This window comes from Zingiber officinale, chromosome 2B, assembly GCF_018446385.1.
Source record: "Zingiber officinale cultivar Zhangliang chromosome 2B, Zo_v1.1, whole genome shotgun sequence".
Lineage (NCBI taxonomy): Eukaryota > Viridiplantae > Streptophyta > Magnoliopsida > Zingiberales > Zingiberaceae > Zingiber > Zingiber officinale.
In genome coordinates, this window is record NC_055989.1 from 137,819,507 (window position 1) to 137,837,848 (window position 18,342).

The 18,342-nt window shown below is 36.0% G+C and overlaps 1 protein-coding gene across 2 annotated transcripts in view; it reads right to left on the bottom strand.

The window, feature by feature from the left end:
- The window catches only part of LOC122047420 (putative 3,4-dihydroxy-2-butanone kinase), a 43,494-nt gene that overhangs the window by 14,852 nt on the left and 10,300 nt on the right, over positions 1-18,342 (bottom strand). The window contains exons 11-13 of one of the 2 annotated variants that reach the window (XM_042608708.1): positions 1,737-1,867; positions 1,574-1,666; positions 607-671 (exon numbers count right to left, since the gene is read on the bottom strand). In XM_042608708.1, the coding sequence (XP_042464642.1) occupies positions 607-671; positions 1,574-1,666; positions 1,737-1,867 (289 nt within the window). Of the gene's footprint in view, positions 1-606; positions 678-1,573; positions 1,667-1,736; positions 1,868-18,342 lie in introns of both variants that reach the window. The other variant, XM_042608707.1, reaches the window with a different exon arrangement.

The window sequence follows — 18,342 nt, forward strand, 5'->3', positions numbered from 1 at the left end:
ACAGTTGGAAACAACTTAGAGAAGGGAGAGTTTGTGACCTACTCATACGCATGCTAATACACACGGTTGTATATGTGAAGTTACAATAAGGTAATACATATATAGGTAGAGGGGACTAACCGATAAGCCTAATAATTTCCCCCTTAACAATTATTAGATAAGAGAAATTAGATGTAAGTACAGTAGATAAAATGAGAAAAACTAGGTTACAATGAAGGCATGTTATAAAATATTGATAAATTTTATAGTTAAACAGGAATCAATTGGAGCTGACAGTGTAGGAGAGAGTTGAGTATGTAGTGGGTAAAAGATGATTAAAGAAACAAGTTACCTAAACTAAAAATGATTGATTACTAGTGGCATGCCTAGCATAGTTCAATGGAAGGATAAAATTCATATAATTGGTCTCATATAGTTGGGACTAACATGGCTTGTTGATGTTGAAGTTGTAGACTGGAAGTAAATTAAAGAAGCAACATCTTTCCTCTCAAAAAAGGCAATATATTGTCAACGTCTTAGACAAAGAGCTAGACTTCAACTGCTATTTGAAAAGACTGTTTCCAACAAAAAGTGAAGTAGAAGTACTACTCAAAACTGATGTTCTACCTCTTTTTTGCTACTTGCATTTGATGCTGGTACTGGAACAGGAATTTTGGTAGGCGGTCGATCACCTACAACTTCACATTACCTACCTCAGTTCAATAGACTAGACCTTGACAAAGTAAAAAATGAATGCAACCAGCAATGTAACCAACAAACCCATACAAATATACAGTAAGAAAGAAGGACAATAATAGCCAAATAAACTATATTGGATATGAAAACATTCTATAAAAAGTCCATTGGCTTAGTGAGAAAATTTGACTTGTTGTTTATTGTTTGTTACTTGATCTAAAACCAGATCAACTAAGCACCATACACTAGATGAGCAGCAGACTCAAAATACAAAAGTCAACATCAGCATTTAGTTGCCACTAACTATTGTCAAGGCATGGAATCTTAATCTCAATGCATCACATAGCTAGCTTGAGAGTTCATGGATCATACTGTTCTTTTTGTTACAATGAGTTCATATGCAGAGTCCATTAGTCAAATATGCTTCACCTATATTTTACAACCTTCATCTTCCAAGTACATTGTAAAATGAAGAACACTTGACTAATATGCATTACTTGGTAAATCATCATTTAGAAGCCTCAAGAATATGACAATTAAATTTATGTTGAACAGTAAACATTTTTATTCATTTTACAAATAGGTTCTGTAATACTAAAACATATTCAAAATTGTGAAACACTTGGATAGTAGCTTCGATCATATTCACATCTCAATCATCCCATTTGAAAGAATAAAATTGGTGCTCTAGGTTGTCGAACATTAATCATGGTAAATTGCCAACAGTCATACAAATGGAAAATTCATAAGGTCCAATGATATTAAGGAAATCATACGGATAAAACATAAAATTCAAACTAAACAAAGTTGTTCATTCCATGGGTTCATGCTTATAACAAATGTACGTTTAGATGAAATTGAATAAATAATGTAATTATACAAAGTAATGGGGAATTACCTTCCACACCAACAGGCCAACATGGAGCCCGAGTTGGGGCATCCAAACGAGCCAGAATTGCTGGATCTGCCTTCATAATGGAAATGGAAAATCCTGTTCAAATACAGCCGTATTGATTAGTGCTAAGAAACATTGAAGACTGGAGCTTCTTGGATAAGCTGACCTGCCATATCGAGTGAAGTCATAAATGATCCAGTGTAAACACGGTCAATAGCAAGTCCATGTTCTAGCTGTAATTGCGGAACAGCCTTTCCTGCTGCAATCATCAACTCCATCACAGGTGTGGCACCAAGTCTACATTCATGAAAAACTGGATTCAGATACAGTTGGATGTTGGAATTTCCTGTGACGACATGTCTAGAAAAACATTCATTTGTAATTCATTTAATAAGTAATTTGAAGCATGACTATTGTATAGAAGACATCTAGTACAAAAAATTCAACAGGAAACAAAATATGAAATCACCGCACCAATTTCTAATCTCTATTAGAGAGTACAAATTGAATATTTACTTAAAAACTTAAGTCTGGTAGCTCCAATCTATACTTTCATATTCATATCATGAAAGTGACTTGTACCACCTCTGTACTAGGACCTCACAACTGGTATTATGATTGAATCAAGTTTAAGCATGGGACAGTGTAAGAAATAATAATTAGATGAGTATTAGAACATACAGAGTTTAGTCAAGTGAGCTACTTAGTGAATCAGTGTCATACTGGAGTGTAATGATTCTTTTTGAATTAAATAAAAATTCTTTCACAACTCTGTAACTAGAGGTGCCCAAAGCTTAGGGTTTAAATTTTTCCTCCTTCCCATAACAAGATCACAGGTTTCATACACCTTGAGTAGACTCTTCTATCCATTTATATTATTCATCATCATAATATTATATTCATATTCAAACATTTCCATTCACAAATAAGTCCCTATAATTAGTATTAGGAACCTTAATGCAATTATAGAAACGTGTTTGGAAATACTATATAATGCAAGGGTCTGCATGTAAAATTATGATGAGTAATAAACACACACCCATAGAAAGGGCCCTAATCTTTCTCATCTACATGATATCTAATCTCTTCATGGCACCCAAACCAGCCTAATTCAATCTAATCGCACTATCCCTCCACATCAATGTCAATCACAGGATCAGCAAGAGCATCAGATTCTCAAACGAGTGTGTCGCCAAACAGTTGATTTGTTCTCACATCTGCTACCATCTCCAAGGCATCATCACCCAGCCAATCTGTCATCTCCAGACAGGCTTCATGTAGCAAATTAGGCTTGATGAGAGCATCAGATTGAAAGATTGGTCGAAGAATAATTTTGAGATTGAAGCATCAGAGTAGCATCAAATTGGTCGAGATAATCATATTAGCATCAGATTAGAATATCAAATTGGGATCGATTTCTGAGGATTTCTGCCAAAATGTTATCCGCATCAGGTTATGGAGTGATTTTGCAACTTTTTTTGGAGGATTTCTTCAACAGATTGGGAACAATAGCCAGCCATTACACCAGTTTCACCAATTCCTATGTTGATTTGTGAGCAGGCTGACTTCTTCTCCTTGAACAAAAGAGACTTTAAACAAAACTCAAAATGTAAAGTTCCTCAACCACATCACCAACAGTGCCGTCTACTAATTCCTTGAAGATTTCAGGATCCATGAATATCACCAATGAAAAAGTTAATGGGAAGAATTATACCCCATGCCTGTGGCGGTTCAAATCTAGTTCATGAATCAAGGTTACCTGGAACACCTTACAATCCAAGCTACCAAGATTTTCAAGTTTATCAGAGCCTCATGGGAGCAGATTGATGTTCAATTGCTTGCACTTCTTTGATAATCCATAGATCCTAGCCTCATGAGCATCTTTTAATACTTCTTTTCATAATGCAAGACTTGGACACCAGCTAGAGTTTTATACTTAGGTGATAGATTTTGAACCTGTGATATTAAAAACACAAAAAACAGGAAGAAACAGAACTAAACTATATATCTTATTATTTAATGAATTACATGAACATATAATTATAGTTATATGTTTACAAGAGATAAAAATAAACTAGAGATAAAATCAGAGATAAAATAGGAAGATAAGATAAGATATTTTACACTCCCCCTCAAGCTGGATAGTATATGTTATACATCCCAAGCTTGTCTATTAACCGGTCAAATATAGGCTTAAAGAGAGCCATTGTAAGAATGTCTATAGCCTGTTGTGCGGTAAGTACGTGAGAGACTTTGATAATGCCTTCATCAATCTTCTCCTTAATGAAATGTCGGTCAATCTCAACATGCTTCTATCATGATAGATGGGGTTGTGTGAATTGAGATCGCAGCTTTGTTGTCGCACCAAATAATTATAGAACTTTGCTTTGGTATGTCTTCAAGGAGTTGTTCCAACCAAAGGGGTTCACATATACCAAGAGCAGTGAAACGAAGCTCGGCCTCGACACTACTTCTTGCTATAACATACTACTTCTTACTTCACCAAGTGACCAGATTTCCGAACACAAAAGAGCAATCACTCGAAGTGGATCTCCGATCATTCGGACACCCTGCCAAATCAGCATCAACAAATACTTCAACATTTCTTGTGAATTTCTTTCTGAACATCAACCCTATGTCAAAAGTTCCCTTTAGATACTTCAAAATTATGTTTGCAGCATTCAAGTGACATTGATACGGTGAGTGCATAAATTGACTAATACAACTCGCTGGAAATGCGATGTTAGGTTGGTGTGCGTAAGATAAATCAATTTGCCAACAAATCGTTGAAACATGCCTCGGTTATCTTCTGGACGAGTCTTAAGTTTTACATTTGGATCCATGGGAGTATCAACATGTTTACATCCTATTAACCCGGTGTCTCTTAGCAAGTCAAGAATATATTTTCATTGTGAGACGAATATTCCTTCCTTGGTTCGAGCAACTTCCATTCCAAGGAAAAATCGAAGTTTCCCAAGATCCTTCATTTCAAATGTTGCTGCAAGATGTTTCTTGATTCTTTCCATCTCTTCAAGGTTATTATCGGTGATTATAATGTCGTATACATAAATAATCAGTATGGCAATCTTATCCTTTACCCTATGGTGAAATAGAGTATGGTCGGTGTAAGCTTGCTTGTAACCAAGTTGTTGAACCGTCTTGGCAAACATGTCAAACCAAGCCTTAGGAGATTACTTTAGACCGTAGAAAGCCTTCTTTAGACAACAAACTGAGGCTCCTTTATTCAAGTGGCAGATCTGTATACACCTCTTCTGCTAAATCACAGTTGACAAAGGCATTCTTGACGTCTAGTTGGTAAAGTGGTCAATCTAAGATTGCTGTAAGAGATAGTAATACCTGAATAGTGTTGATCTTTGCCACAAGAGCGAAATCTCTTGGTAGTCAATTTTGTAAGTTTGAGTGTATCCCTTGGCCACGAGACGGGCTTTATATCTTTCAACTGACCATCGCTTTTACACTTAATCGTGAAGACCTACCAATAGCCAATCAAGTTTTTTCCTATTGGTCGATTAATTATGTCCCATGTATCGTTGTTTTCCAAGGCTTTTATTTCTTCATAGAGCGTTGTATGCCAATGTTTGTGTTTAAGAGCCTCGTCAATATTGGCTGGTACTGCTGTTTCTGATAGATTTGTTACCAAAGCACGCATGTTTAAATAGATAAGAGTATCCTAAAAAATGTGAGATAGGATGCTGAGTAATCAAACAAATACCTTTATGAAGTGCGATTGGCATATCCAATTGTGGTAGCTTAGTATCATCAAGACCAGAACTTGAGCCAAACGAGTAAGGTGATGGAGATATCAGATCAGAATTGATTTCTATGTGCTTTCTTCTGCTGTAAGCTACTAGAAAAAATCAATGGGTTTGAAAATTTTGGGTACTAGAGTGATACAGGAAGATATTTGAGGTGATTGTGGATTTTCCTGACTTGGAATTTCTAGATATGCAAAAGAAGGGTAATCTTGAATTTCTAAATTTTTTTTATGGGTCTTGTGGAAGTAAGATAGTTCCTGATTTTGTGGAGTTAATATCTCCCCCTAAGCTCGATTAGGAAGTTGATTTGTTTCCCATAAATATTCCCAATTAATTAGAGAAATATGCAATAAGGCTAAATTTTTTATCAGAGACTCTCCCTGGGTAGAAGGTTTCGAATAAAAGGATTGATGTTAAAAAAAGATGACATCTCTAGAGATAAAATATTTTCTCTTTGAAGGAGAATAACATCTATAACCTTTTTCTTTTTGGAAAAGTACCCAACAAAAATGTACTTGTAACTTCTAGGATCTAACTTAGACCTAAGATGATTATAAATATGAATGAAAACTGAGCATCCAAATCTGTATAAAGGAAAATCAAAAAAGATATGAGATTTTGGAAAACATTCTTGTAGATTGGAAATTGGGGTTTTAAATTTTAACACCCAAGTTGGTAACTGATTTATCAAATAGCAAGCAGTTAACATATCCCCCAAAAATATTTATGTAGATTGCTAGTAAAAAGTAGTGTGCGATCAACTTCTAGAAGATGACGATTTTTCCTTTCAGATATACCATTTTGTTGTGCTGTATCAACATAAGAGCTTTGATGAATAATATCCCTTTTTGAAGAAAAATCATTTAGTCAGGAATTAAAAAATTCGATTCCATTATCAGTTCCAAGAATTTGGATACAAGAGTTAAATTGAGTGAGAATCATGTTATAAAATTGCTCAAATATATACGCAACTTCAGATTTTTCACGTAAAAGAAATATCCAATAAATCCAAGAATGGTCATCAATAAAGGAAATAAACTACCCTTTATTTGAAATTGAATAAATTCGTGAAGGACCTGATATGTCATATGAACAAGCGAAAAAGGTTTCAAAGCATGATATAAATGAATTGAAAAAGGAACCTTAGTGTGTTTAGAAAATTGATAAATTTCACAGAGTGATCTAAAGGAAGAAACAACGAAGGAAATAAGCAACGCATATAAGAGAAGCTAGATGGCCAAGACGGTGGAGTGGCTTTATTTGGTGGTGGCGGTGAGAAGAGACTAAACTACGAACAACTTGACAATAGCAAATCTGAGAGTTAGTACATAGAAAGTAGTACAATCCAGCCACCTCAGCAGCACGTCCAATCGTCCTCCCCGAGTTCTGATCCCGAAAAACACACAAGTTTTGGGAAAAATTAGCCACCCAATCCGAATCCCGAGTTAGTTTGCTAATTGAGAGTAAGTTATATGACAACTTGGGAACCAAATAAACTTTATACAATAAAAGATTAGGACTAAGAGTCAGTTCTAATTCCCACTACTGTTTCATCCATCCTCCAAAATAAGAGTACGAGTACCAGAATATTGACTGTATGAAGAAAAAATACTACGAGTACCTAACATATGCTCAGAAGCACCAGAATCAATAATCCAAGACTCACTTGTTGTGGTTGACTCATTCATAGTAGAGGAGGAAATACCATGAGTCACCAAAGATGTAGAGGATGAGAACATTTAACTAATCTGATTGAGTTGGGCCTGGGTGAAGGTCAAAGATGATGAGGATGCTGCATCGGATTTGGCTACAAGCGGAGGCTTGGATCTAGACCCGACCCTGGGCCAAGTCCGACCGACCCGTTGACCCGATTACGCTAGGCCGAACCGGAACCGGCCCGACACCTGCCGGACCGATTCCGATTCCATAGATCAAGAACCGACGAACCGCCGATTCGGCCTGTAGTTCACAATTTTTTTTTTACTTTTTGCCCGATTCTTAGCCGATGGAAACCTCCGGTTAACTAGCGGTTCTAGCCAGTGAGGGAGGGATGAGGGTTTTTTGGATTTTTTTCAACAGTTAAGATCATTTGACGATTTTTTAATCAATGGCTATGATTTAGTGTCCATTACTATCCAAACTCTATAAATAGAGAGATCATTTCATCATTTTCACACACATCTTCTCTACTCTTAATCTCAATTTCATATTCTCTATACGTTTTCGTCTTCATTTCTATGCACTTTCGTATCCAATTTTCAATTACAAAGGAAGGAGATTATGGAGGTGCATCATCTCGCGCTCAAAAGGGAAAGAAAATAGTAAATCCCCGCAAGGACCCAACATTCAATCCACCGATGATGAGATCGAGCACCTTCCGAATCCTCTTCTAAAGTCTGATGATGAGATCGAGGACCCAACATTCAAAACACAAGGAAGTACTGATGCAATTACTTCTAAGGTTCGAAAAATTCCTCCTCTAAAGTCTTTTATTTTTACTAAACATTTTGAGAATGTCACTCTTCCAATTACGTGCAAAATATAAGTACCGCAATGCTTCTTACAAATTTCAAGCCGACGACGGCTATGGGTCGTTGAAACATGTAAAAACGAAGCATCCGATGAAATATGAACTCGACTGTTCTCAAACATAATTATCTAGATTTTCTTCAACTAGCGGTATTACTAATTCCGGTTTATTTTTATATTCGGATAATAAATTAAGAGAATCATTAGCTAAATATATTTCCGTAAAACATCTTTCTTTTAGTTTTGGATCTAAATGCACATTTGAAGATTTTTATAAAGAATCTTTTAATCCATGTGTTAAACATGTTTCTAGGACTACATTTACTCGTACAATTAAAAAATTAGTAAAACAAGGAAAAAAGAATTTAATTGATGAATTTAGTAAATTAAATAATAAATTTCTTTATGTTCTGATATTTAAAGTTATCATTGACAAACATATTCGTATATGGGTGTGATCATTCGCAAACACATTCATATTCGTAAAAATGAGCTTAAATTAAAGGTAACTACTGTAGAGCATCAAAATAGTTATAATGAATATTATCCTTCATACATATAGAGAAGGGGAGACTTGGCACAACGGTAAAATTGTTGTCATGTGACCAAAAAATCACGGATTCGAATCCTGAAAAGTCTTTTGCAAAAAGTAGGGTAAGGCTGCGTACAATGGATCTTTCCCCGGGACCCCGTATAGCGGGAGCTTCGTGCACCGGACTGTCCTTTTTTATCCTTCATACATATATAATTCCATAAATAACTTATACCCTCTTCCACAATTTCATTATCCTATATTGAGAATAATTAAGTTTTTCTATGAAAATAACGATCAATAATTAAGATAGATGACCCTAAAATAAAAAACTATTTTGTTATTATAGTATTGACTCTTATCAAACCACCATGATTTTCCAAAATAAAACTCATGGGAGAAATTAAAATATTTTGGCAACGTGTTCAAGCCAACCTAGTCATGCTATGACCTGAACCCATCCCATGATCCCATGATGGTCTTTGATAAAAAGAGAACTAACCAAAACAATCCATTTCAAATCCATACAATAACAACACAGTCTAATCCCACTAAGTCGGGTCGGATATATGGATCCTTCAACGACATTGGACTTTATACCCCATTATATCATCATCATCTATACTTAAATAAATATTATATTATTTTATTATTACTAGGTCTTTTTTTAGTATTCCCCGTTTGATGTGGATATTTGTCATAGTTTCACATTGTTAACTGAAGCATTTATTAGCCGTATATTCGTGTCATCTTAAACGTGTCTCTCAAGTTTTTCCTCAATAGATGCAACTCCGATTTTCTCTCTAATGCTTCATTTCTTATTTTATCCATCCTCGTATAACATCCACCTTAAAATTCTCATCTATGTAACTCTCATATTCTGCTCATGTGCTCGAGTTATAGCCTAACATTGAATGTCACATAACATGACAAGTCTAACCGCTGTTTTGTAAAACTTCCTTTTAAATTTTAAAGATACTTTACAATTACATAAAACACCCGACGTTCTCCTCCATTTCAACCATCTTGCTTATATTCTATATAAGACATCTCTCTCAATCCCTCCATCATTTTACATATATGACCCTCAATACATAAAGCTTTAGTTTCAGACAACTCGTCATCTCCTATCTTAACTGTTGAATACTTCTGAAGATTCCCTTAATTATAGAAATTATGATTGATTTGTATTCCCTTGATTATTAGGATTGAGATTCTCTTTTCCACATGATATCAGAGCGAGGTTGAAAGGCAAATCTTATTTTTTCTGTGTCGTTGTTCCTTGTGCCGCAACATCGCCCGACGCTGTTGTCCTCCTCTCCTCTTCACAAACTGACACCGACGTTTTCCTGCATCATGAGCACATAGTCCTTCGTCCTTTCTTGTAGTCCGGCGACGGAGAGCAGCTCGGGAGATCAGCAGTTTAACGACGACAGGGATTATTCTTCATGTAGTTCCACCGTCCTCACCTATCTTCTTGCATCGCTTGAGTCTTTCTTCGCTATGTGCCCTCTTTCATTGAACTGATCAATGGCTTTCTCCGGCACTTTAAAATCGGATATTTCAATCTTTACCAACAACATCACTGCACCATTCTCTTTCGAGCAGTTGGATGGTAAGAACTACTCTTCTTGAGCCTCTCACATCAAGCTTTGGCTTGTTGGATAGGGTTATGAGACACATCTCACTCACATCAAAGAGGATGTCCAAGTCGTCGATCGTCCTCTATAGAAAACGATTGACGTCCGGTTATGTTGCATTATCCGAGCCACCATCCATCCAATTTTTAGGAATGTCTTCCGCACTCACAAAACCTGTAACTCTGTTTGGACAAAGGCTCAACAACTATTTACAAACACCTCTCGGCGATTCTATTAGGTTTGAGTGTTAGTATTAGCCCTAGTACCAATTATGAGATGATTGTAAAAGGCTTATTTTGTATCATATATATATCATTATTAATAAAAGACAAAGTTGGTTATTATATTTATTTCAGTTCAGTGCCAATTGAATAAGTATAATAATGTCCTTGGGTAGTAGGTTCTTATCTACAGTATATCAATTGGTTGAATTGATAGTGAGATATTATAGATATACATAGAACACTATTCTTAACTGTTCCTAGTCGAGCATTAATATACAAGGACAATATTAATACGTTGAGACTAGCATGTAGGTCAACGAATGACTTGATCTCACAAGTCATGGATATGAGATATCAGGTTGACACATTAGTATATATTAGAGAATATATACTGAATGACCCGCCATGAGAATATTTCATGGATCGTCGTATGAGTGTCGTAAACATTCTCATGTGACTATTGGTATGAATAGTCCTTAGACTGAAATCACTACGGTTCCTACATAAGGAGTTGTATATTTTAGTATCGTCAAACGTCACCCGTAACAGGGTGGACTATAAAGTCGATCACTGGGTTACAATAAATTATGCAGAGGAATGTGAGTGATGTAGATGGGATCTATCTCTTTGACGGAAGCGATATCCCTTGATTAGTAGGACACAAGAAAGCATGACCATGCGCAAATGAGTCAATATGAGATATTGAGCTTATTTGATTGAGTGTGTCTACTTAGAGATCAAGGAACACAAAAATTGATAAGAGGATGGCATGGTCTATGCCTCATTAATCAATCTAGATATCAAGGATAAAGGGACCAAGTCATACAAGATGATAGCCACGGACAAGTTAAGTCGGATCTCGACTTTCTCGTCACTTGGGTAGCAATGATGTCTTGCTAGATGTCACTCATTGTTTATGTATCGCAAATGTTGGTTTGGGAACATTGCCAACATTACGAGAACCTATAGGGTCACACACAAAGAATAAGTTGATATGGAGATGAGTTCATGTGATGAATCAATGGATTAAGTGTAATCTGAATTTGACTCATTGAGTTAGACTCAAAGGGATCCAATTGTTGGATTGAGTCGAGTTGCTTGAGAATCAATGGGTTGGACTCATTGGGTGAGCTTGAGTTCACCAAGGAAGTTGAATGGTCAAAATTGAACCATTAGATTGAATGGTTAATTTTGAACCATTAGATTAGAAGATGAAAGGGTGGAGACTCTTGGTATACCATGGGATGGTTATAAATATCATTTTGAATGATATTTTTCATGAGTTTTAAGAGAGTTTTCATGTGTTGAGACCCTTGGCATTCTTCTTCCTCCTTCCCCCTCTTGGCCGAAATTACCATTGTGGTTGCTAGCACAACCTTGTGATTTCTTCTCCATCTTACTTTGTTTGTGAGACAAGCAAAAACAAGGCTTGTTCGTGTGGATACCATAGAGGCGCGGACGTGTGATCGTGCTGAGATCCGAGCTGTCGGGAGATCGTGTGCACGCATCAAGAGTATAATCCTATCATATAGTTTAGTATAGTTTGTTTTCAGAAAATGTTTCTTCCCTTCGCATGGATCTGCTAGATGGAGGATCTAGTAAATTTGCGCTGCGTTTCCGCGTCTTTGGCACGCTAGATCCCAACATTGAGAAGATCTCATGACCACCCTCAGTGCCCATAGGTTAAGGATTCAATGTTTACCTATTTAGGTTCAGTCTCTAGCTTTCTTTGTGACTTCAATGAACTACTTCCACCTGCGATCACTCCTATTGCGGGGCTTGAAAATCGGAAGAAATTTTTTGTCGATGGCTTTATATGGTTTGCCCCAAGATTATTCTCATATTCACAATCAGATCCTGAGCAACTCAACAGAAGCTATCATGGATAGTACCTAGGCACCTCTCCTCCGTGTCCCTGTCAAAGTGTTGTTGTTGCCTCCACTGCAACCGACCAGGACACACGATTGATAAGTGTTGGAGTCTCCATGGTCGACCTCCTCGTGCTGCTCAGATCGCTCAGAGTTCTGTCATTTCTTCTGCTTCCGTTGCACAATTGCCACCGGATCTGACTCCACCGCCCCCACCGCCTTCCTATGATGACTTTCTGAAATGGTATGAGGATCGTCAAGCTTCAGATTCCACTGCTGTCGTCGCACATGCTGGTAATTCCTTTGCTGGCAATTCCTTTGCTGGCATATCTCGCTCTTAGGGTCCTTAGGTTCTTGACTCTAGGGCCACCGATCATATCACTGGTAATAAATCCTTTTTCTTGTCTCTCTACTTTCGGTTATTTACCCTTTGTCACCATGGCCAATGGTTCCCAAACTCAGTCCAGGTGTTGGTATTGTTCATCATTCCTCGTCTTTTTCTATCTATAATGTTCTTTATGTCCCTGGAGTTCCCTTAAATTTATTGTCCATAAGCCAACTTACTCGGGCCTTTGATTGTGTCATCTCTTTTACTAAAACTTATGTTTCCTTATAGGACCAAAGTACGGGGAGGAGAATTGGCTTCGAATGTGAGTCTCATAGCCTATACAGGCTTTAACAACCCTCTCTTATTGGTTCGGCGGCGACATCTCCACTTCTTATTCATGCTCAATTGGGGCATCCAAGTCTGGATAAGTTGAAACAACTACGTCCTAGTCTTTCTCACTTAGAGTTTTTGTCTTGTGAGTCGTGTCAATTAGGAAAGCATGTCCGTAGTTCTTTTTCTTCTCGTACAGTCGAGCTACGCCCCCCTTTTGTTTTGGTTCATTCTGATATTTAGGGTCTGAGTCATATTTCTTCTACATTAGGATCACGATATTTTGTTAATTTTATAGACGATTTTCCCCGTTGTACTTGATTATATCTAACGAAGGATTGTTCAGAATTATTTCCTATTTTTCAATCTTTATTCCATGAAATCAAAACTCAATTTGGTATTTCTCTTCAAACTTTGCAAAGTGATAATGCGAGTATCTATCTACTCAATTTTGTACCTTCTTGGTATCTCACTGTTGCATCGCACGTCTTGCCCTCATACCCCTCAACAGAATAAGATTGCAGAACGTAAGAATCGTCATCTCCTCGAGATCACCCGGACTCTTCTTCTCCACTCTCACATTCCTCATCAGTTTTGGGGTGACGCTATACTAACTGCGTGTTATCTCATCAATCGCATGTCTTCCCCAACTTTCCAGGGTAAAATACCTCATTAGTCTCTTCATCCTTTACCGCCTAGGGTCTTTAGTTCTATATGTTTTGCTCATGCTCTTAATCCTGGCTTGACAAATTCTCTCCCCGGTCTCATAAGTGTGTCTTCCTTGGATACCCCGATATCAGAAAGGGTATAAGTGTTATTCCTCTACTCTCCATCAGTACTTTATCCCTGCTAATGTCACATTCTTTGATCTGATTCCCTTTTTAGGGTCTCACGCATCTCCATCCGAGTTCTCTCCTCCGCCTCCAGTAGTGACTGTCTTTATCCTCCGGGGGCGTCTCTATCACCTCCAGCCCATCTCCTCCTTTGTAGGTTTATCGGCATTGTCCTCGCCCTGCTTTGCCGCCGCCCATCACTGACACTGCCATAGACACACCTTTGGAGCCAAGTCCTTCGCCTCTTCCTCCGGTCCCGTCTCCTGAGTCTGATATTCCCATTGCACTTCGGAAAAGTATGCATTCCACTCGTAATCCTTCTCCTCATTAAATTTCCTTAAGTTATCGTCTTTCTCCTTCCTACTTTTGTTGTCTTTCTTCTTTGTCGTCTATCTCTCTTCCAAAGACTACAGGTGATGTCCAGGATGAAAACAGGCTATGCTCAATGAAATGTGTGTCTTGCAGCGCAGTGGGACTTGGGACCTCGTTCAGCTATCACCTGGGAAGTCAGTTGTTGGTTGTCGATGGATGTATACAATGAAAGTTAGTCCAGACGACACGATTGACCGACTTATGGCTCACCTCGTCGCTAAAAGCTATACTCAAATCTTCGGATTGGATTATGAGAACACTCTTGCTCCTGTTGCCAAGATGTCTGTGCGCCTTTTCCTGTCCATTGTTGCGATTTGACATTGACCTCTTTATCAGTTGGACATCAAGAATGCATACCTACATGGTGACCTGCTCGAGGAGGTCTACAAGGAGCAACCTTCTCAGGAGGAATCTTTTGGTCTTGTATATCTTTATATGACCTCAAGCAGTCACCCAAGGCATGATTCGGTAGATTTAGTATTGTAATTCAACAGTTTGACATGACTCGGAGTGAGGCTAACCATTCTGTCTTTTATCGCTACTCCTCTACTTGTTGCATCTATTTAGTGGTTTGTGTTGATATCGTCATCGCAGATAGTGATCAACTCGAGATTTCACAGGTAAAATAACATCTTTTCAAACATTTCCAGACAAAGGATCTCGGCAAACTCAAATATTTCTTGGGGATAGAAGTAGCACAGTCTAAAGATAAGATCATTATATCCCAAAGGAAGTATGCAATGGATATTCCGGAAGAAACAGAAATGTTAAACTCAAAGACAATCAACAACCCCATGGATCCTAATGTTAAGCTCCTGCCAAATCAGGGAGAATCTCTTCCAAATTCTGAATGGTACAGATGATTAGTAAGGAAACTAAGCTATCTTACTGTTATTCGTCCGAATATCTCGTTTGCAATAAGTGCAGTAAGTCAGTTTCTCAACTCTACATGCAAGGATCATTGGGATGTTGTGACTTACATTATTCGATATATCAGAGGTACACCTGGAAAGTCTTTTGTACGAAGACAAAGAATATACTCGAGTTGTAGGATATTCTGATGCAGATTGAGCAGGATCTCCTGCTGATAGAAGATCCACTTCTGGGTTTTGTATATTTGTCGGAGATAACCTTGTTTCTTGGAAAAGCAAAAAAGCAAAATATTGTGGCAAGATCCAATGCAAAGGCAGAGTATCGAGCTATGGCCATAGCCAGTCAAGAGCTTATATAGCTAAAACAGTTGCTTCAGGAACTAAGGTTTGGAGAGGCTACATAAGTATCACTTATATGTGACAACCAGGCCACCATGCATATCACCTCGAACCCAATTTTTCATGAGAGGATAAAACATATTAAAGTTGATTGTCACTTTTGTCAAAAAGAAAGTTATATCTAGAGAAATATCTACTAGCTTTGTCAATTCACATGATCAACTAGCAGATATATTCACTAAGTTACTGAGAGGTCCCCGAATTGACTATATATATAAAAATTTGGTGCATATGATCTATATTCTCCCGCTTGAGAGGGAGTGTTGAATACTTCTGAAGATTACCTTAATTATAAGGATTATGATTGATTTGTATTCTCTTGATTATTGGAATTAAGATTAATTTTTCTTTTATCTCCTTATGTATATAAATACCTACATGTAAACATATTAATGATAAGATAAAGAGATTTTCTCTTTTCCACATTAACAATTATCTCATTACGTCTCCTGTTACTAAACTTAAATTCCATATATTATCTTGACTTTACTAAGCATAAACCTTTCACTTATAGTATTTCCCACCAAGATTCTAGTTTAGCATTTACTACTTCACATATCTACCAAAACAATATTATCTGCAAACAACATGCACGACGGTATTGTATTTTGAATGTATTTAGTAAGTTTGTCTATGATTAGTATAAAAGGATAGAGACTTAGAATTGATCCTTAATGTAATCATATCTTTATTAGAAATGCTTCAATTAATTCATATGAAATCTTCAATCTGGTCGTTACATCCTTATACATATCATTAATTAGTTCAATATATGTTACGCTAACACCTTACTTTTCTAAAATTTTTCATATAATTTCTCCTAAGACTCTATCATAAGCTTTTTCTAAATCAATGAATATCATGTGTAGATTTTGTTTTTGCTCCCGATACTTTTCAATTAGTTGATGCATAGCTTCTATTGACGACTTTGTAAGCATAAATCCAAATTAATTTTTATCACCGTGGTCTCCTTCCTTAATCTTTTATTTTTTATTACTTTTTTTTAAAATTTTATAATATGACTCATTAGTTTAATATCCCTATAGTTTGCATAATTTTATACATATCCCTTATTCTACATAAGAAAACTAAAGTACTTACCCTCCATTAATTAGACATTTATTTCGTTTTCAATATCATGTTAAATAATTTTGTAAGTCATTCAATACCTTATTTCCCTAGGCACTACCTCTATCGGAATATCAGTCTAATGATTTTTTTATTTTACATTCCATTTAAAGCCTGTTTTACTTTTTGAAATTTGAATTTTACGATAAAAATTTAAATTTCTATACTCATTTGACCTACTTAAATTATCTAAGTTGGTCACTTAAACATTTATTAAAAAGTTAATGAAAATACCTCTTCTACCATTTTTTTATTTCTCCATTATTTACTAGTACCTACTGCATTCATCTTTAATATATCTTAATTTCATTCTTTGCTTAATTTACTACTTTCTTATATCTTGGCTATTGTATATTTTTTAAGTTTTCGTCGTTCTTACAAATATATAATTTTTTATAGATTATTGGTTTTTCTTCATACTTTCTCATTCCACCACCAAGATTCCTTAACTCATCGAGCACACTTTTAGTTAACTATTTTCAACTTTAATATCATCTTATTTTATATCATATTAGAGTGTAAACCTTCTCCTTAAATATATTTTATTTTCCATCCTTTAACTTCCACCACTTAATTCTATGAGTCATGTATATTTTCCTACTACTGATACTATGCTTGAAAAGTATATCCAACGCTATTAACTTATATTAGGTAGTTAAGCTTTTTCCAGAAATAACTTTACAATCTTTATAAATCTTTCTATCTCTCTTCCTAATCATAAGAAAGTGAATTTGCGATTTATTATTTCCTCTTTTGAATGCAACAAAGTGTTCTTCTCTTTTTTAAAAAAATAAGGTCAAATGTTATCGGAAAATCCAATATAGCTTTCGCTTCTTCATTTTTTATTCCAAACGTATAACCCTCGTGCACTCTCATATTTTTCATTTTTCACTCTGACATATCCATTTAGATCGTCGCCTATTAAAATCATTTCATTTACTAGAATTTTGTAATACTTCATCTAGGTCATTCCAAAACCTTAATTTGGTATCTTTATCTGATCCTACTTGAGATGCAAATATGTTAATTACGTTCATATTTTTTTCACCACTACTATCTTGACAGCTATAATCTATCATCTTTCTACCTACTCCGGTAACTTTATTCTTTAACGAACTATCTACAATAATACCTAATTATTTTTTTCTCTTTCCTGTGTACTATAACCTAAAATCTGAGTTCTCTATCATCTTTATCTTCTCACTTATTTGTCTCTTGTACACATAACATATTAATTATTCTCTTAATCATCGTATCTACTACCTCTATTTTTTTACCTGTGAAGGTTCTATGTTTTAAATCTTACATTATTAAGTTTTCAATAATATTTGTTCTTATCTGACCTGTGTGGTGTGAAAACTCTTGCATATTTAACACTACATTCAAGTTCTAATGAGATATAGCGATAAGTCGAACCCTATAACACAAACTCTTATACATTTTACACTACACTTGAGTTCTGAAGATGTAGCGGCCCTTGCCGACACGTTATAGTTAGACCATGCAACACGTTCATTCAAGGGAAGGACCTAATATTAATATAATAGTTTAATAAATTCATTCATTAAACATTTGCCTTAGCTGAACACACCCCTACTTTATCCAGGCTTAGGACCAACTATGATGAGGTTAATTCATCATGGGCAGAGTTACATTTCAAATCCATAGTAAAATAAAAATCTAAATCAATGATTCTGACATGTGAAAAAATATGGTTCCCAATTTAAAACTTTATAAAGATGTAATATTGGGAATGAGCATTGCTCTAGACATATTGCGATAGATGACCTTAATTTTAGTGGGCAATTAGACCAAAATGTATCTTTGTTTGGATAAACAGAATAGAAAATTGTTTTATTATTATCATTATTATAACATTAACTCCTATTGAACAACCATGATTTTCCAAAGTAAAACCAGTTGGAGAAACTAAAATTTTTT